Below are 20,671 nucleotides of genomic sequence, written 5' to 3'. Positions count from 1 at the left end.
GGTAATATTATTTATTTTTTTATTTTTATAGATAAAATATACCTCTACGTAATATTATTTTAATTTCTTTTATAATTATGTAAAATTTAATGTTTTTTTTTTTATACTGTAAGAAGATCAAATAGCCTAATAAATTTACTGGAAAGTTTATCTCGATAATGTATAATTTTTTTGTTCTAAATGCTCTATACACTCGAAATGTTTAATTAATTTAACAGAATGATTATATATATATATATATATATATATATATACAATTAGTAATTAGTAATATGGATACTTTATGTGCATTTGTGTTAGTGTATAATTCGTTAATACGTTTTTAATGCTTTCACAATAGTCTATTCTTTATTTATGTATTTATTTTATTATATCTTTGTATATTATAACCCATGAATATTCATTTAATTACTTGTGTAATATTTATGGTCTGTAGACCATCTACATATTTATAATAATACTATAAAATAATCAGTAATTTCATCTATTAATTGGTGCCTTGTAATTGAGTTATTTAATACTAATTATGCATTCGAAATACGTATAAGCAAAAGTAACTTACTAATTAATATTTTATTAATATTTTTGTTGTTTTGAATGGGGAATTAATTCACCATAGTGTACATAGGAATATGAAAATCGAATTTTGTAAACGAAAAATGTCATACCTAATTGGGAGATTCAAACACAGGACCTCCAGATGAAAGGTCGAGACGCTACCACTCCACTACGGAAATCGACTTCTTTTCATTTATTTATTTATTGAAATTCACATAGAAATATGATTTCGGCAATATTTTTATAATATTAATTAAAAATTTTAATAAATTTTTGCATGAAATTTTCAAACTTCAATGAAATTTTTTTTAATAATGATAACATTAATGTACATTTTTAAATAATTTATATTTAGGTATTTTTTATGTTTAATTCGCCATATAAGCTCAGGTTCGAATTCCGGTTTATTTTTATATTACAAATTTTTTGTCATACGTTTCATTACGTTTTAATGAAACGTAATGAAGGTGGCGATGGTAGTTCTATGAAAATTCATTCTACCGGCCAAGTTTGCTATTATTTTTTCATAATAACCAACTACCCGATCTGCTTAAATGCATTATCATTTCTATCTATAATGGATCCGTGTATTTATCAAAATTATTTCTTTAATTGTAACAAAAAAAATCTGAATAATTTATAATCTTGGAACGCCTGAGAATAACGGTTAAATCTATATAAATAAAAGACAATCTTCGTTTTGTTTTTACCCTAATAACTCAAAAACTAATCGACCGATTTTGCTGAAAATTTTTCAGTTTATTATTTGTCACGGGATTGATTACATGTTATTAGTTTCATAATATTATCTAAAGTTGATCCTTTCGAGAATCATATTCTTTTGCAAATAAAGAATCATATTCTTTATACAAATTATATTAATCCGATCAAGTACAGAATAAATAAATAAAATAAAATAGGATGACATCTACCTTATTCTATACTTCATGCAAGAGCGCTTTCGCGAGTTAATTTCATCATCAGTTGCTACATATAATATTTTTTTCAAATTATTCGTATTAAATGACAATTAAAATTGAAATTAAAAATCATCCTATACTATACTTAAGATTGAACATTTAAATTGTTAAAAGATCCTTTTCCAAATTAAAATCAAATCAAACCAGAAATAAAAGTAAAAAAAAAATTAATTAAATTTTTTTTTAATTTAAAATTTAAATTAAAACTAAAAATTGCATATATATAAAGTCATTTATTAAAATTAAAATAAAACTTAAAATTAAAATCAGTAATAAAAACAAAATAAAATAAATAATTTAAACATATATATTGCAATATATTTGTTTAAATTATTTATTTTATTTTGTTTTTATTATTGATTTTAGTTTTAACTTTTAATTTTAGAAAATAACTTCATATATATATATATATATATATATATATATATATATATATATATATGTGCAATTTTTAATTTTAATTTAAATTTTTGAATTTAAAAATCTTTAGTTTTATTTCTGTTTTAATTTTAATTTGGAAAAGGATCTTTTAACAACTTTAAATTTTCATTCTTAAGAATATTATAGTATGATTTTTAATATCAATTTAAATATGTAATTTTATACGAATGATTTGAAAAAAAATCATTCTGGAGTAACTGTTGATGCGAGTTCTGGCAAAAGGGCTCTTGCATAAAGTATGGAATAAGGTAGATGTTCTCTTATTATATTTTATTTATTAATTCTGTATTTAGGTTGATTGGATTAATATAATTAATAAGATTAATATTATAATTTAATCACATAATATTTAATCACATAACTGGAAGTCTGTATTGATGTAGACAATAATCGATATAGCTAATGACAGTCGATATAGACAGTATCTATCGATATATACAATAACTTTAAATTTAGTAAAACAAGTTTTTTAGGTGATTTATTTATACGTTTTTTTGTTTTTTTTTTTTGTAAAGAATTATATAGTAGTGAGATTGGTGAGGTTTGTACTGTGGTAAACATTCTGTGCCATTTTCGGGTCCGCTAGTATGGAATAAATAATTATCGATATTGTATTCCATTAAATATACAAAAAAATTAACCATAAAATAGTTAATTTATATTTTTAAACAAAAATTTAAGGATTACATTGTATTTAATATTTTAATTTTTTTTATATATTTCATCTGTAAATTTAGGTAGCGTTTATAATGATTGATTTATAACGATATGAATTTAACATTTAAATAATTTTATTTAATTATAAATAAATAAAATTTATTTAAACATTTTTTGTCATTATTATTGAGAAATCTTTTGGTAATTTTCTTGATGAAATATTTTTATTTCAGTGGGCTATAATCATTGTTAAATTTTAGTATACTATTAATGGTAAAAATTGATGAAAATTCAAATTTTATAAATATTATCCGACATAAATAATTTTTTTTAAGACCATCTTTTCGTGCGAATAAGATGGGTTGTGTACATTACTGTCACATAACTTATATATGTATATATCTAATTTTTTTTTCAAAAAGAATATATATGTGTTTAAGTTAAATGGTGGTAATTTAGATTTGCCTGCAAGTTATATTTCTAATATTTAAAAAAAAACATTTACGATTTCAAGATTTACAGTAGAAGTCATTAAGTGTTTTTAATAAAAGTTTTCTTTAAAAAAAATGATTCTCGAAATTTTTTATTCTTCCTTTCTAATACAAATGAAATATTAAAGGTTTTTATCCTTTTTTACGCGTTTATAAGTGTTTACAGCAGTATAATCTATAAGAAATAAATACTAATAAAATAAAATTGAAAAATATTTTAATTTTATTGTTTATTTTTTTTTTAATAGGAATATTTGTTTTTCTTTACTTAATCTTTTTACTTTTCAAGAGAAAAATAAATAAAGTTTGTAATATCATAAATATTTTTATAAAAATAATAATATTAATAATAATAGGAAAAGGTTATAAAGAAATAAAAACTAAAAAAAATTATAGAAAAATTAAATAATTTATTTATTAATTAATTACAATAATATAGAAGGTATAAAAAAGTTTTGGTTTGTTTTGAGTTACATTAGCTTGTGCGTAGTTCTTGATTTTCTTCATTCTGATTAGTTGCTGATATAACAATGCCATATAATGGCAGATAAATTCATTTATCCTTGCTCGGATGGCTAGTTGGTATATTTTGATGATTTTATTTATTTATATTTTGATGGTTGATTATTAATGGAGATCAATGGTATGAACCGTGTTCATAACTACCTTCGTATGAACCGCCTTCGTAGCTAGCGTATTCTTCATGATGATGATGTTCCTTTACTGGTACTGGAATATGTACTGGTACTTTTACTTCGACCGGGTATGGTACTTTGACTGGCACTTTTATTGGTACCTTAACCGGGTAAGGTACTGGTTTTTCAACCGGATAAGGTACATGTTTTTCTACCGGTACTGGATACGGTTTTGGTACTGGAACCGGGTACGGTCTGTCGACTGGGACTTTGACGGGGTATGGAATGTGTTTTTCTACCGGGTAAGGGACTGGTTTTTCGACAGTTACGTGGACTGGGTACGGTCTATCGACTGGCACTTTAACCGGGTACGGGATGTGTTTTTCTACTGGGTATGGGACTTTCTTTTCAACGTATACTGGGTATGGTTTTGGCACATGGACCGGGTAAGGTCTGTCGACTGGTACTTTAACCGGGTATGGAACGTGCTTTTCAACGGTAACTGGGTATGGCTGAGGTACTGCAACTTTTACTGGATATGGAACGTGTTTTTCGACTGTGACTGGGTACGGTTTTGGCACGTGGACTGGGTACGGTCTGTCGACTGGTACTTTAACGGGGTAAGGTACTTTCTTTTCGATGTGAACCGGGTACGGAACTGGTACTTCCTTTGTGATTGTAATCGCCTTGACGTGATCGTGGTGTTCGTATCCTCCATACCCTCCGTGACCTAATTCATAGCTTTCGAGTTCACCGCCTCCGTAGCCTCCTCCGTATCCACCGTATCCAAAACTGTGATATAACCCTCTCTTTTCTTGTTTCTTATCTTCTGGTTGTTCTACTTTCTGTTTTTCGCTGCTCTCCGCTTCCTTCGTTTCTTCCGCTCTGCTCAGTGCGAGTAAAGCACAGAAGGCTACGAATACCAACTGAAAATAAAGAAAAATAAAAGAATTAGCACAAATACATCGTAACAAAATTTAAGATATTTTACTTTATTTAAACCTACGTACACAGCTTTTCTTTTTTTAAACTAATATATCAATGCGATTATAAATAATAATCTTTCAGTAAAACTTAACTGTGAACAAAAAATGGATATAATAGTAATTATAGAATTTTAAAAAGTTATAATTACTTTTTTGTTTGTTTACATAATACTAATGTAGAGAAAAGGCCGACCAGACCTTTTTTGTTATAACATACTCAGAAAACTGGGAAAATTTTTTAAATAAAGTTTTCATTATGTTAGATCCAAACCAAAGAAAATAAAAATGTATATATATATATATATATATTTCTTAAACATGGTTTCAGCTGATATTTTTTTAGTACAATAAAAAATAATTAAAAATTTTATATTCACCTTACCAGCAAAAGAGAATTGTTTTCTCAAGATCTTTCGGTTTATATAAAACCATCATCAGTAGATAAAAATAATATAAGTTAAATATTAAAATAATTACACACTGTCACGACTGTTTGCATGTCAAAAGTATACTGAAGACAAATATCTCAGAACCTTTGACTTCAAAAAATCAGTTATTAAACAGCTAATTTTCGATGACGAGTTAACCACTCAACCAGCCCGAAGGGCTCTATATAAATGTATTTATATATAAATTTTAATGTTCTCAAGATACGAAAGACGTAACTATTATTTGATATGTATCTGTGTCTTTTTTGTAATATATATTGGACATTTAAAAAAAAAAATCTTATATTCTTTATTCATAATTGAATGTATGTATAATTTTTTGTTTAAATTATTTATTAAAAAGTAAATTTTATAATTCAAAATATAATTCTCTTAATTATTAGATTAAAAAAATTTAATTCTTGAAAAGAAAATATGAAAATATTGTTCCTTACTTTTATTAAGAGAATATAATTACGTATTCCGATAAATAATTTGAAAAAAATAATTCTTTTGAAAATATAAATATATATTTCTGTTCTTTTTGTTTCTATATCGGTAAAAATAATCGATTTTAAAAATTGTTAATGTTTACAAAATATATTTTTAACGATTTTTTTTTTTCTAGCTTTTTTAAGTAAAGTGAGAATTGAAATTTTATCGATACTAATTAAAATAATTCCTCTACTATATCGAGAATCAATGATGATCTTTTTTTTTCAGTGTTAAATATAATGATATTTTGAAAGAAATTAATTTAGATATAAAATAAAATTTTATATATTTATTTATAATTTGTTTGTATATCTTATTGAAAATTTTTAAATATTATTTTTTACTTTTTTTATTTTAATTATAACCTGATTGAATCTTATATATTTTAATAGTTGTTAAAGATTTAAAGAAAATTAAGAAATATTTATTTTAATTACAAGAGTTTTAACAATTTATAAAAGTAAAAAGAATAAAAAATAATATCGATTACGAAACATTTACGTTAAATTAATTACAAAAGAAAATTAGTAAATAGTAATCAAAGAAATGTGTTTCAAATCTTATGTGATAAACACACAGTTTGATGTTGTTTAAAGTGTTATACACCGTGACGTTACTCTCTATTGAGGGTGAATACCGGAAATTATTTGGAAATGAAACAAGACAATAAGACGGATGGGCACTGTTATGAAAGAAATGAACATCCAATTGCTTCATATGAGAATTGTATTTTATAGGCTATATATAATTTTATATATGTGTGATATATATCTATATATATGTTGTGAACAATACAGAATATAATGTAATTGTACAAGATGACTGGACAAGACCGGAAGTTGTTGACTCGCTTCCTATCTTTCCAAACACGGATTCACAATGTTATTTTCTCAGCAAGAGGCTCAAATATTTAAGTTTTATACTTCCGGAATTTTCTTCATTCAAAGAATATATATATTTTAACAAATAAATCAGTTTTATTTTCGCATTCATTTAAGTTAATTATATTTATCGTCAATATTTTCATTAAAAAAAAAACCATTAACATTTTTAGACAATAAAAATTAAATTTTACAACTTAAAATATTTACAAAATTTTGATCTAAAAAATGCTAATTATTAATTAAAAATTCATCAAAATATTAAAGAAAATTCATTAATTTATAGAATATTGTCAAATTTTATAATAAAAAAAGAAATACTGTCTTTCCCAGTTTAATATTATATGTGCAAATTAAAAAAAGAAAGAGTTAGTTGTGTAGAAATGGGAGTTAATTTTAAATTGATTTTTTATTAATCTAAAAAAAAAAAAATAAATCTTTGTATGAGATTGTATGAATATTGTTATATTCTCATAGTAATAATGTTTTATTCATCGATTACAGGAAGAAAATTGTTATTTAATTTTTAAATGGATCGATTTATGTAAAACAGTTTGCTAATTAAGCAATAATAAATTAAATTAAGTTATACAAATATTATAATGTGATTTTATAAAATATTTGCTTTGTTCTTATTAATGAAATGCAAGAGATTGGATCTCAAGGATTTATTACGGAATGTAAATCGGGAATTTAAAAGTATTAGCTCTTATACCACTGTTTCTGAATTACATTTTAGAATTTTTTTTATAGATTTCTTCTACCTTACAAAGATTTTTATAATTATATCAACATTTATATTTATTTTTATCTTTTTAAATATTTATCTTTTAATGAAAATTACTAAACAACATCGTAAGATTTGTAAAAATATCAATACTTCGTTCATCGAAAGTAGTATCTGGCCGATTTCTGTACAGTTTGTTTTTTTATAAACTTTTCTATGAAATGTATAGAAATCCCAATATATATATATTTTAAATGTAATTGGATCAATAAAAAATTGAACTATTTTGGAAGGAAATAGTTATCAAAATATATAGATATGTCGGTTTTGCTCTGTCAAATGAAAAAACTCACTAAAAAGCCAATAATCCAACATAGTTTTGCTTTATGATAGGGTTTTCTTATTTTACTCTACGGGATATAATTAGATTTTTTTTATTATGGGTTATTAACTTATTTATGGATTCTTTTAGTTTTGAGTTCAATTAGTTTTAAGTTCTAATTAGTCTCTATTTATAAATTTAAATCTAAAAGAAAGTTGTTTTACTTTAAAATGATAATATACGAGTATAAGGAAAAGTTAATACAATATATAATTTAATAGTATATTTATTTGAACAAATAAGTTGTATTATTAAAATAAGTTAATATATATATATTATACATATATATATACATTATATATAATGTAACGACTGTTGTCTTAATAAATTTAAATCGAATTTTATTTATTTTTTAATTAATATGTTTTTTCTTTTTAATACTGCTATTTATAGTCACATCAACAATTAAAGTCATTATCGACTTACCAGTGTAATGTAACTGTACCGGTAAATTTGAAGTCTTAAACAAACTCAGGCCAACGATTTCTGAGGCGTACGATTAATTGAAAACCCAACCACCAAAGAACATGGTACCACGATCTAGTATTCAAATCCGAATAAAATCTTTATTAGGATTTGAACCGGAGAACTCTCGAATTCGAAATCAGGTGATTTACGTCGAGAAGTTTACCACTAGACCAACCGGGTGGGTTAATTAACATGTTTTTTTCTTGCAAGTTTTCTTGTTTTACCTTATCTTATTATAATTATTTATTTATATATCTTTATTCCTGTTTTATTATATATTTCATAGTTAGAAGGTCAGTTATTATATATTTTTGTGAGTACATATATATATATAACAAATGAATGTAATATATGTATGATACTTATTAATAGCATACAAAGTAAATGCTCTAAAAGTATTAGTGAATAGGTAGTTAAAAGACAAATTTATATAATAATACTAATAAAATTTAACGAGTTATTTTTACTGAAATATAATTTATTTACCGGTTGAATTAATAAAATTATTTTTGTTTAATTTTATTTATTTATTATCTATATTAAAAATATATCTAATATAAAAAGTAGGTTAAAAGTCATAGAATAGGTTGTATATCTATAAATGAGGAAGAAATTTAAAAACTGGACTCGTTTATAATCAACAAAATAAAAATGTACTTTATTTACATTGAATTTACATCTTTCTTTATTTCTCTTCATCGTTACCGTTTTATTACAGTGAATAGTCGCTCTCTCTCCGTCTCTCATACCCTACCACCGTTAAATCTTAACTTAACCTAACCTATCATTTTTGTTGTTTTTGTTGTTCCCACATCATTACTAACATGATGCAAATCTGGTTTACGTAAAAAAAATTGTTGTTCTCTTGATTACATAATAACTTCGGAAACGTTTAATAAATTAAACATTTTCTCTCTCGTACATTATCTAATTTTATTTAACACAACACAATATAAGTCAATTTATACGAATAATGGTAAATGACTACTGATTTTTTTCTTTTTAAGCAATTATAGAAATTATGTAATACATAAGATACTTAATATAATTTTATTTTTAAATTTGTTATTGAAATCTCGTTAATTTTGTTCTATGTTATATTAATTTATTTATTTTCAATTAAATAACGAATAATTTAACATGAAGAAAAACGTTATTTTTTTCTTTAATAAATATTTTTCTTCAATAATTTGTTATGAATTTTCTTTAAGTTTTAAACGAATTTTCTAATAAAGGAAATCACTATCTTCTTAAAAGACAAAAGGGCGTAAAATTGAATGTTATTTTTAATCACTTTTATTAATAATAATTATTATTATTAAATTAATATAACAAAATAAAACTTTATAAATAATCATACCTCTATAAATTATAATAAATTATATTTTAAGAGATAAAAAATTAAGTAAATGTATCTAAATCTCTACAAAGATTATTTTTCTTTTTCTAATGTGTTCGTTCCAATCTGTTCAATTAATGAACAATAAGCAATCCCCTTCTTGGCCAAAGAGATGAGGATGATATGCATGACATATAAATGAAGTGTAATCTTGTAAAGACTCAGGCCAACCATTCCTGGGATGTGTGGTTAATTGAACCCCAACAACCAATGTAAACCGGTATCCACTGTCTATTATTCAGATCCGTATAAAAGCAACTCTAACTTTTACTATGATTTAAATTTTAAAGACCATTTTGAATTTATATATTTTTAATAATTTTTATTATTTTTTCGAACAATATATCATGATGTCCAACTTACAATATTATAAAATCTTATTTTTGATTACATTAGTAAAAAAAAACCATAAAAATTTATCTTTTTTTTGTGAGGAAAAAATAAGATATATATTCATACCGTGATGAATCTAATATTCAATGTAAAACAATAATGTACTTAACAGATTATGTTAGAAAGTTAGTAATAATAAATTACGAACATAAGAAAAATAAAGCTTTCATTTTTGTTAATAATATTATTTTACTGATTATTATTTTGTGGGATTTATTTTTTTTTTAAATTTTAGTATTTTAATATAAGTCTATAAATTTTTTATTTTGACAATGAAATATCTGTTTATACAGAGTTTAAATATTGTTTTTTAAAGTAGTAGGGGAAAAGAAAATTTTACTGTTTGTTTATTCAGTTACAGTCATTGACACGCAATAAGAATTTAAAAGCTATCGTCCTGATTCACGTTTTTTTTCTACAAATTTATTGAGTTTTTTTTTAACTTATATCCAGTTAGATAAAGCAAATAAACATTTTATGAATAAATTCTTTTTTTCTTCTAATTTTACGATCTGATTAATCTTTAGTTAAAGAAAATAACACAAAAACATTCTATAATTTTTAAAATACGTTTATTATAAAGTTTTTTTTTTATAATAAAACGTTTTACTAAAGTTATTAATTTTAAAGTTTTACACGAATAAAAATAATTTTACAACAAAATATTTTTTAAATGTTTTTCTTTTATCTAATTATATTTCATTTATTTTTTTATGGATATAAACATTCTAACAATATTTTAATTATTTTTTATTTTACTTAACCATTTTTTTCCATTATTTTACTTTTTTTTTTTTTAAATAAATTTAATAATTAAATGCTGAATTATGAAATCTTGAATTTTATACTAACTTAGATTTATGTTTTTTGTATAATATATAATAAAACAAAAAAAAAATTATTTGCACCCCCGTTTTTAAATTAAGATTAATTAAAAATAATAATGTTATTTATTAATTAAATTTAATTGATAAGAATTTTCTAAAATTGTTTAATTAATTGCTATAAGTTATTAATTTCAACACAAATTTCTCTTAGTTTCCCTATACAAATCTATGTGTATATAGAAAAAAAGAAAGTTTTTCAATATAAAATTTGGGGTTATTTTATGCGTATATTTATATCTGTTTATATGAGAATTATATTATAACATAAATCTATTAGTATTTATAAAGTTAACTTTTTAATTAATTAATTATTTTTTGATAATAAAATTGATCATGTAAGAATAATTTAAAAAAATATATATTTTAAGTTTTAGCTTCTAAATAATTCGAGAATTTTTTTTACGTTAATATTCTAATAATATATTTAATTTTTCGTAAATTGTAGTTTAAATAATTATTTTTTTATTTTGTTTGTACGTTAGATATAATTTAAATGGAAAGAAATTTCTTTAACAAATTATTTTAAAAGATTCTTTCTTTTTAGCAAGGAAAACTTTTTCATAATTTTTTGCAAGATAATTTATAAAAATTGTTGTAACAGTTAAATTTTTATGTTAAAACAATACAGGTTTGAATTTAAATCAGTTTTTTCATAGAATGTTTATTATTTTACTTTAAGTTTTATTTTAAGACTAGTAAGCACTGTGAATGAATGATTAAAAAAAATATATTCAAATTGAGACTTTTATGAAGTTTAATAATATATAATTTCTGATTATATATATTATCACTTTTAAGTTTTGTAAGTTTGTTATATTGAAAAATATTTTACATAGCTTACAATTTTTTATTTATTTAATAAATATTTCCAAAAGATAATTTTCAAATTTTGTTAAAAATAAATGTTATTGTTATTAAAATATTTAATTTCACTTTTAAATTACACATTTTTAAATTCACAGTCTCTTTATATTTATAAATTTTTATTTTAATTTTAAAAAGTTAAAATTTTAAAAGAAACATTATTTTATAAAAAGTTATTTATAACATCACTATAACCCGTAATATTTTCAAAATGTAATCTTTAAGTTGGTAGAACTGTTTTGTTAGTTATACGTTACAGTATATGATTATTGTTCTGTTTTATACACACTAGGTAATCACTACAACTCAAGTACTGTACTAATAACAGTATTCACTACTCACCTTGGTTCTCATCCTTAAGCTGTGTGATAACTGCTGTACTGCTATCGAAGCTTGTCTTATATACTGTTCACTTTCCCTGACAATTGATCCAACCCCTTCCCTTCAGCCGGCTAGCTGGACCCTTTACACAACATACTGATCTGCCAGGAAACAAGATCAACCCATACGAAACACTGTCCCTCTCATTATCAGGTCCGGTCCGGAACAAACAAAATACTGTAATACTAAATCATATCAGCTTATTTTTTTTTTTAAATATATATCTGTGATAAAATTATTTATTTTAAATAATCTTTATACTTAAAAGTAAGAATGTACATATTTTTAAGTATTAATACAATTATTAAAAAAAAAAAAAAATAGAATTTCCGTGTAAAATTAAAAATAAAATATCTTTTCATTGTTTACGAATAATTAAATTAACTATTAATTCAAAATGATCTATCCAACTTTTTTTCATATTTCAATATTTTAAAATGATTTAGCCCGAAAATTAAAAAAAAACCCATGAGATTCAAATTCTCTGCATATTTTTTGTATAAACGTAATTAATTTTACGTTATATTTCCAACCGTTATTCGTATTCCTAGAAATGTTTTGATGTAAAATCGTGAAATTTTCGGCGGTAGCAGTTAATGTAAATTAATTTATTCTATTAGATTTTTTAATTGAATTTTAAGATCGATTTACAGGATACTACACCTTCAAGTAAGTTGAATTTAAAGATATAATCATATAAAATATTAGTTTACAAATAATTATTATACAGTAATGAAAAAAATACATTTAAAAAATTTATATATATATATATCTTTTAATTTGAACTCTAAAACATTTTTTTACTGACTTAATCATCGATTTTTATTTCAAAAAGTAACATACATAAATACATTATTATTTATTTTTTAAATTCGTTATCAGGATTGGAATAATTTTCAACTATTATTTTATTAAAGTACTAGCTGCTCAGCCAGGCTCTCCGGGCGGGTTTCGCTGGCGGGCGGCGTCACAGAATGGAATTATAATCCCATTCTGTGATCATCACCCTCCTATTAGGTGTCCAACATTGATTACCTCTTGTGTAAAAATACTTTTTTTTTAATGATGAAAATTTATATAACGCAAGTTATAACTCTAGAAATTGATACTAACGAATCGGGGTTTTCCGCTAGTGATCGGTACAATCCGGTACCTACTTTTTGGTTATAGTTTATTATTTTATGAAGAAAAAACATCACATAAATAAAAAATTATATTAATATATTTTTTGCATATACATCGATATATAATAATATAACAAGTATACACCTGACTACCACAAGACATGTATTAACGAATCGGGATTTTCCGTTAGAGATCGGTACATTCCGGTGCTAAGCTAAAGGACACACACACAAATGCCTTTAGTAGGGTAGGATGATATTTTTTTGGCTAATCTTTTTATTTTATTATTTAAAAATATCGTCAATTTTAGTATTTTAATGAATTTTTATGATACTTGTAGGATAGAGAATCTTAGTACCTTTGAATTTTCTGGCATTTTTTTTTAATACATAAAGTTTCTAAAAAAATTATCTAGAACTTTATTTTTACCTAATTTTGTTTTGGTAAGAGGCTACAAGAGTAGTAATTTTTTTATTATTTTCACCTTTTGTCCCTGATAATATCTGGTTGAATTCAATATTTGCAATTAGATTATTTTCTTCAAAGTTTTATAAAATTATTTTTTTATCGGTAACTTGACTGGTTGGATGCTCTTCTCGATTCCATATTATTTATCTATGTAATACTAGGTTACTGAGCAACAGTACAGTAACATGATGTCAACAGTGCTCCGCAGAGATCCCAAGACATCTGTGCGCAGTTTGGTGTGAAGTGTAAATTTACCTCTAAATGTGTTGTGTTGAACAAATTCAGGCCGACCACTCTAGAGATTTGTGGTTAATTAAAACCCAACCACCAAAGAACGCCGGTATCCACAACCTAGCATTCAAATCCATATAAAAGCATTTACATGGATTCGAACCTTAGAACTCTCGACTTCGAAAATAAGCTGATTTTGCGATGTCAAGTTTAACCATTAAACTAACACGGCGCGTCATTATTTCTTACTTCTTTGATGTAAATATATATATTTATTTATTTATGTATCTTGCATATTAATGGGATTTAATACTCAATAATAATTATTAAATTAGTTTATTAATTTTGTTTAAATTATTTTGTAAGAATATTATTAAATTGATCTATTTATAAAGAACTTTTTTTACTGACGATTTGAAGAAAAGTAAAATATTACTTTCGGTCGCGTGGTGGGAGTGGGCAATTAGTAAATGTTTCCAATATTTTTTTATTTAATTTACTTATATTTGTTTGTAAAAGATTTACAAATAAAAACTTAATAAAAAAAACTATTCTTATGTTAAGAATATTCAGTGTGCAAAAAATTATAAAAAGAGATATCAAAATTTAATATCTTATAATGTTAAAGAATTAATCATATTTACCTATAAGTATATATATTTCTTAATGATAACAAATACTACCAAACATTTAATAATTTTTTTTTCGGACATCATCAGTCATTTACCTAGGTGGAAATTTTTAGCGTCCGAAAAATGTATTGTCAGATCGAGATTCGAACCTGGGACCTCGAGATGAAAGACCGAGACACTACCACTCCACCAGCCTTTTATTTAAATGAAAAATTATCGGAATTAATCTTTAGACATTATTAATTGATTTACTACTTCATCTTCTACTTATATATATTTTTTTAAATTTCCTTTAAAGTAATATTTCAAAAGTTCTAAATATAAGTTCTTTTTTTTTAAATTTTACTTTAAGATTTTACCCCGGAGCTGCTTTTTTATTGGAGTAAGTTGCCATTAGATGAAAAAAATCCATATAAAATGGTAACTTTAATTTTACTTCCGTGTATTAAAAGTGAAAATATTTTTAAAAATCCATTAAACAGTGATAAAATTATTTTTCCTTTCGTATACAACTCTTACTGGATGAAGATAATATGATTGTATATTTTTTTTTATTTGTGCGCCCTTTTTCTCCTGAACAGCTATATCGATTTTCATGAAATAGGTACTCAACAATTCAACCTAATCGTGTAAATAAGTCCCAGTGCATGACTGACAGTAAACTTCACTTTCTGCAAGCTGAAAAACTACGTTTTTTTTTTAAATATTTTTAAAATACATTTTCTTAGAAAACGGGTTTAAAATAATATTATTATAGGACGCCGTAAAAGTATTATGAATGAAAATTTATTTTATATATAAAAAATAATCACGAAATATTAATAAAAATGTGTAAAAGGAAATCGAAAAACACTTAATAAATCAATAACTTTGGAAATTAATATATGTAATTTTAATATATTTAATTTTTAAATCGCCAAAAATTCTTTAAAAAACTTTGTATTATTTAAATTCATTTTGCATTTTAATTTTTAAACATTTTAAGTGCAGAATCAGTGAGTTATTGAACTGTTGTGTTTATGTCCTATGCGTGTAATTGGATGCAAGCCAATTTTAAGAAAGAAAAATAAACAACTTTGTAAATATTTGAGAAGCTTTTTTTAGTCATTTAAAAAAATTACTTATTTGTTCTTTTGTTGGATGAGTTGGCTTAATTTAATAAAAATCCAATATTATGCCGGGTTTATTTTTGTAATTTGGAAAATCTTAATATTTGTTTTTAAATGAAGATTTTTTTTATTACGTACATTGTAATTCGTTCAACTAGTGAACAATAAGCACTCCCCAAGGTCCAATGATATATATGACATGTAGATGAGGTGTAGTCTTGTACAGACACAGGCCGACCATTCCTGAAGTGTTTGGTTAATTGAATCCCAACCACCAAAATATACCGAAATCCACTGTTTAGTATTTAAACCCGTATAAAAGTAATTAACTTTTACTGGGATTTGAACTTCAGAACCTTCAATTTCGAAAATCTGCTGTTAAAGTAAAAGTGCAAATAAAACGTTAGTAATTAATTAATATTGTCTTTTAAACAATAGAAAGATTTTTGATTTGATTTTAAAAAATCAATAATATTAAATGCAAAATTTCTTATATGTTTGGAATGAAAGTCGAATTCTTTTAAATTTCAGTCGATTTTACTTATTTAAATTTTCTCGCAATTAAATACTTAATAAATACCTTTAATATTTTATTTATTATTAATTTAACAAAGCAAATTTTTACCATACAAAATAATTACCTCAAGAAACTACTGGAGAAATCGATTTGCAACCCATTACTTTAAGAAAGATTTTTCGTTAAAAAAAAGGATTAAAATAACCAATTTTTATTCCCAAAATTTTTCATTATTATAGCTTTATTTTGCCATTGAAACAAAAATCAGAAAGAAATTTTGTGATTGCCTTAACTCGTCAACAAAATTCTTTTGATATGTCTACGTACTTTTTTTTGTTCATACCATAATTACATAGCCTAAAATTTCATTTCTTCGCGAGGTAAATGTTTAGTTTTATTAATATAGTTCAATAAAAGTTATGCGCGCGTGTGTGTGTGGTTAAATTATTTCATTAGAAACATTACATTTATGAAATATTAAAAATGTAATTTAAATAAAATAAAACTAAGAGAGTAGTTTGTTTACTACCTCGGTCACTGTAAGAAAATGAACGTGTTGTGCTGCTAACGAAACCTGTTGGTAGATAATCGAACTATAAGTTTTATGTACCATAATAATTTGAATATATTTTTTAAAAAAATTAAATTAATTGTGTTTTATTTCCGTAAGCCAGTCATCCTGTTCACATCTACATTAATTATAAACTTTCATTTTCTATTTGATATATTTTTTTAAGCTTAAGGGGATTTTAATTTAATTTGATTGATTTTTAATATTTTGATTTCTTTACTTGAAAAATATGTAATTATTTTTTTCAGATAAGATCATCAGAGTAATTAAATTTTTGTGAATCGTATTTTTATATGCGTGTAAATGTTCTTTAATTGTTCTCTTAAGTTATTTTATCTCAATAATTGAGATGAAACATATAGATCTGTGAAATTTTAATAATTATAATGTTTTTAATAAAATATTTTACAAAACAGAATTCTAAAAACACAAGAGATCCGTACAAAAGCAAAGTTAAAGGAGTATAATGAATTTAGGAGTAATGTATGTAGGAGTATTTTTGTATGTTTGTTTCACCGTAGCAGTTCAACGGTTGAACCGATTTAGATGTATGACCCCGAGTTGGAAACCTTACGTTACCGGAAGTGTCAAAGGCTATATAAATATGTGTATATATATTTAAATAAATTTAAAACATATGAAAAAAGTTATATTACATACATAGTTGTCACTCGCACGCTCTTTAATTGTACTATATCAGTAATTATAATATTAAATGTTTGTAAGCAATGTTTTTTTTTTTTTTAGTCGTGATTTTACTTCCTTGTACTAATCGCGAAAAATTTAGGTTTTCAGATTTCAACGGTAATATCCATTTTGACCATTCCTGAATCCATTCTGACTAGTTTCGGCGTGACGTCTGTATCTCGCATAACTCAAAAACGATTAGCCGTTAGAATATTGAAATTTAGGAATTAGGACTGTTGTAACATATAATTGTGCCGCTTCCCTTTTAATTATAATTGACTAGACCAAAAATGTCCAAAAAACCCAAAATACAAAACATTTAGTTTTTGGACGTTTTCTTAACTGCACTAATTGCAGTTAATTGAGAGCTTTTCAACGATATATTCTAAGTGATACTTATTTTCATTGGTTCCAGAGTTATAGCCAAATAAAATTATAATTATTGAAATATTTGGATCTTACAAGGGGAAGGCACATCGGTTCGATTCCGACTTCATTTCCTTTTTTTTAACTTTTTTTAATTTATATATATTGATTTATTGATAATTAATAATTATTAACCTCTGATTGTAAAATTATGTATGCAGTAAACAATAATTCAATAATAAAAATAAAAAAAATCAGAAGCTATTAGTGAAATAACGTTTATGCACTTTTAAAAATGTGTATATGTAATTTAATAGGCGTATTAGGAAGTCATGCGGTGTCTACGTTAGATTTTTAATTTTTAATTTTATCTCTTGTTTAACAAAACAATTATATTCTGCTACTAGAATACAATTTGCTAAACTAAATGCTAAAGCTAAACGTTTATATTTTTAAAATAGTTTGATTAACCTTCATTTAATAATATTTTTTTTTTTTAATTTTCCTTGCATGAGCCTACTTCATTATTCGCTTTGAAAATTTTCTCTTTTTCTTTCTTTTAAGGTAATAGGTATGTTTGTATTATAAAAATTTATTCATCAGAAAATTTTCTGTTGCGTCTTTATTTGTATTACGTTAGCGTTGTGAATAGAATTATTATCCATTCATTTTTTTCTTAAAAATAATAATAATAATAAATTGAATATAGTATTACATAATTTATAACGCTGTCATATCATGATGTCTTTTTTCTGAATGTAGGATCTAAACATATTAATTTTTACATGATTGCCTAAAAAAGAGTGTAAGTATTTAGGGTGTATGCATGTACTTTTGTTCCACCGTAGCAGCTCAACGGTTGAACTGATTTAGACGTATGACTCCGCTTTGGTATCCTTACGTTACCGGGACTGTCATAGACTATATATATTTGCATATAATTTATATTATACACAAAATTGTCACCCGCACACTCTTTAATTTTTTTTTTTGCCTTCAGTCATTTGATTGGTTTAATGCAGCTCTCCACGATTCCCTATCTAGTTCCTTTATATCGCTCCTGCTTTGTCCATCTTTAGTAATTCTACTTCTCAAATAACAAAATTCTTTTACCTCCATAGTCTTTTTTCCTCCTATTTTCTCATTCAGTGGTACATCTTTGTTATTTCTACTACACTTCATTACTTTCGTTTTGTTCTTGTTTATTTTAATGCAGTAGTTCTTGCGAAGGACTTCATCCATGCCATTCACTGTTTCTTCTAAATCTTTATTACTCTCACCTAGAATTACTATGTCATCAACAATTCATAGCATATTTATCTTTTCACCTTGCACTGTTACTCCGGATCTAAATTGTTCTTTAACATTATTAACGAATTCATAAAAAAAAAAAAAATAAAGTATAATTCAAATTCATCATATTTCTATATTAAGGTTAAAAAATAACAATGTTTTTTTGCAGTCGTGTTTTTTAATTTTAAATATTTATCTCTTGTTTTATAATTTTTTACCAGTCAATATTATGAAGGCACTTACATGTAAACGTTTTAAACATTAAACAGGTTTCCTTTTTCTTTCAATTTTTACGATTTTGTTTTCTTGTAATTAAATAAAATATAAATGTTGCAGCTGTTAAATAGAAAATTATATTTCTTTAAATATAACATAATTATTATATCTATCAATAACATATTTTTATATGTTAGCCTTTATATATATACACACTTCAAATAAACATATGCTGTAACATATAATAAAAGTTCAAAGTTATTCACTGAAATTGCATTTATAGATTATTATTATTATTTGTAGCCATTTAAAAGTAGTTGTTTATATGCAAATCTACTATTATTAACTCAGTTTTTTATATATTTCCTTGAGTTTTATTTAAGTACACGTTTAGTTGTTGTATTTTTAAAAAATTTAACAAATTTTCATTAATAATAATATTTATTCTAATTTTAATAACCTCTCGGTGAAATTAAAATGAAATTTATTACTTGTAATTTTTTTATTATTTACATGGTCTGGATTATATTTTCATATTTAGACAACTTGATAAGTCGAAGCTAGCCTAACGTAAATTAATTTAGTTAATTTTATACCGGTATAGTATTTTTAATGGAAAATTAACTAACTCTAAATCTTATACAAAATTTATTAATTTTTTTTTAAACATAAAAAAGAGTTTATACATTTATAAATAATTCTTATTATGCTTATATTTATTCTGTTATTATTAAAATATAATATTCATAAATTAATTAATAACTAATTATTATAAATTTATTTATTTTTATGAAAACTAATTTTTATCAGGTTTAGCTATGTTTTCATATCCTTCTTAACAAATAAACACCAATTTAAGCAACACCTAGCATAATTACTTAACTTAGGGTAATAATCGATTATTTATTACGTGATTATTATTATAAATAAATATTTGTCGTAAAGTTCCAGATAAATTTCTTACGATTAAGCCCAAAACATCTGGAAATGAACAAATTAATTTTTTTAGGGGTTAAAAAATATTGTGAAATGAGAATATTAACTTTTACTTACACCGCGTTTTACCTAAAAATAATTCAAATCTAGTAAGTGATAATAGTTCCAAACTATTTGATCTAATTTTTTCGAATTTTCTGTAAGAAGTTTAAAATTTTCTATTTATTTATGGAATAATATTGATGAATACACGCAGATATAAAAATTACATGTATTTTTATTGAAAAATAAAATCATACGTTAAATTCAATCAGAAAATAGTTGTTTTCAGTTTTTACAAAACTGAATTTACCGGGAAATTAAAAAATTTTATTAAATTATTAAAAAATTATACAAGACTTTTGCACCATAACAAAAAAAATTAATGCTACTCTATTTTTGTTTATGTTAATACAGATGTTCCCTAC

At 23.8% G+C, this 20,671-nt stretch overlaps 2 protein-coding genes across 4 annotated transcripts in view; one reads left to right on the top strand and one right to left on the bottom strand.

Annotated features, from left to right (window-relative positions):
- The window catches only part of LOC142329822 (angiotensin-converting enzyme-like), a 507,200-nt gene that overhangs the window by 144,520 nt on the left and 342,009 nt on the right, over positions 1-20,671 (top strand). The gene's annotated exons all lie outside the window — the stretch shown is intronic.
- On the bottom strand, positions 3,524-12,032 carry LOC142330335 (uncharacterized). The gene is made up of 2 exons (XM_075375561.1): positions 12,015-12,032; positions 3,524-4,688 (listed from the first exon to the last, which is right to left on the bottom strand). Exons 1-2 carry the CDS (start codon positions 12,024-12,026, stop codon positions 3,765-3,767), a joined length of 936 nt encoding a protein of 311 aa, XP_075231676.1. The 5' UTR covers positions 12,027-12,032; the 3' UTR covers positions 3,524-3,764.

The sequence above is a fragment of the Lycorma delicatula genome, chromosome 9 (genome assembly GCF_047948215.1).
Source record: "Lycorma delicatula isolate Av1 chromosome 9, ASM4794821v1, whole genome shotgun sequence".
In the NCBI taxonomy this organism is placed as follows: domain Eukaryota; kingdom Metazoa; phylum Arthropoda; class Insecta; order Hemiptera; family Fulgoridae; genus Lycorma; species Lycorma delicatula.
This window is presented reverse-complemented; position numbering and strand designations above follow the sequence as displayed.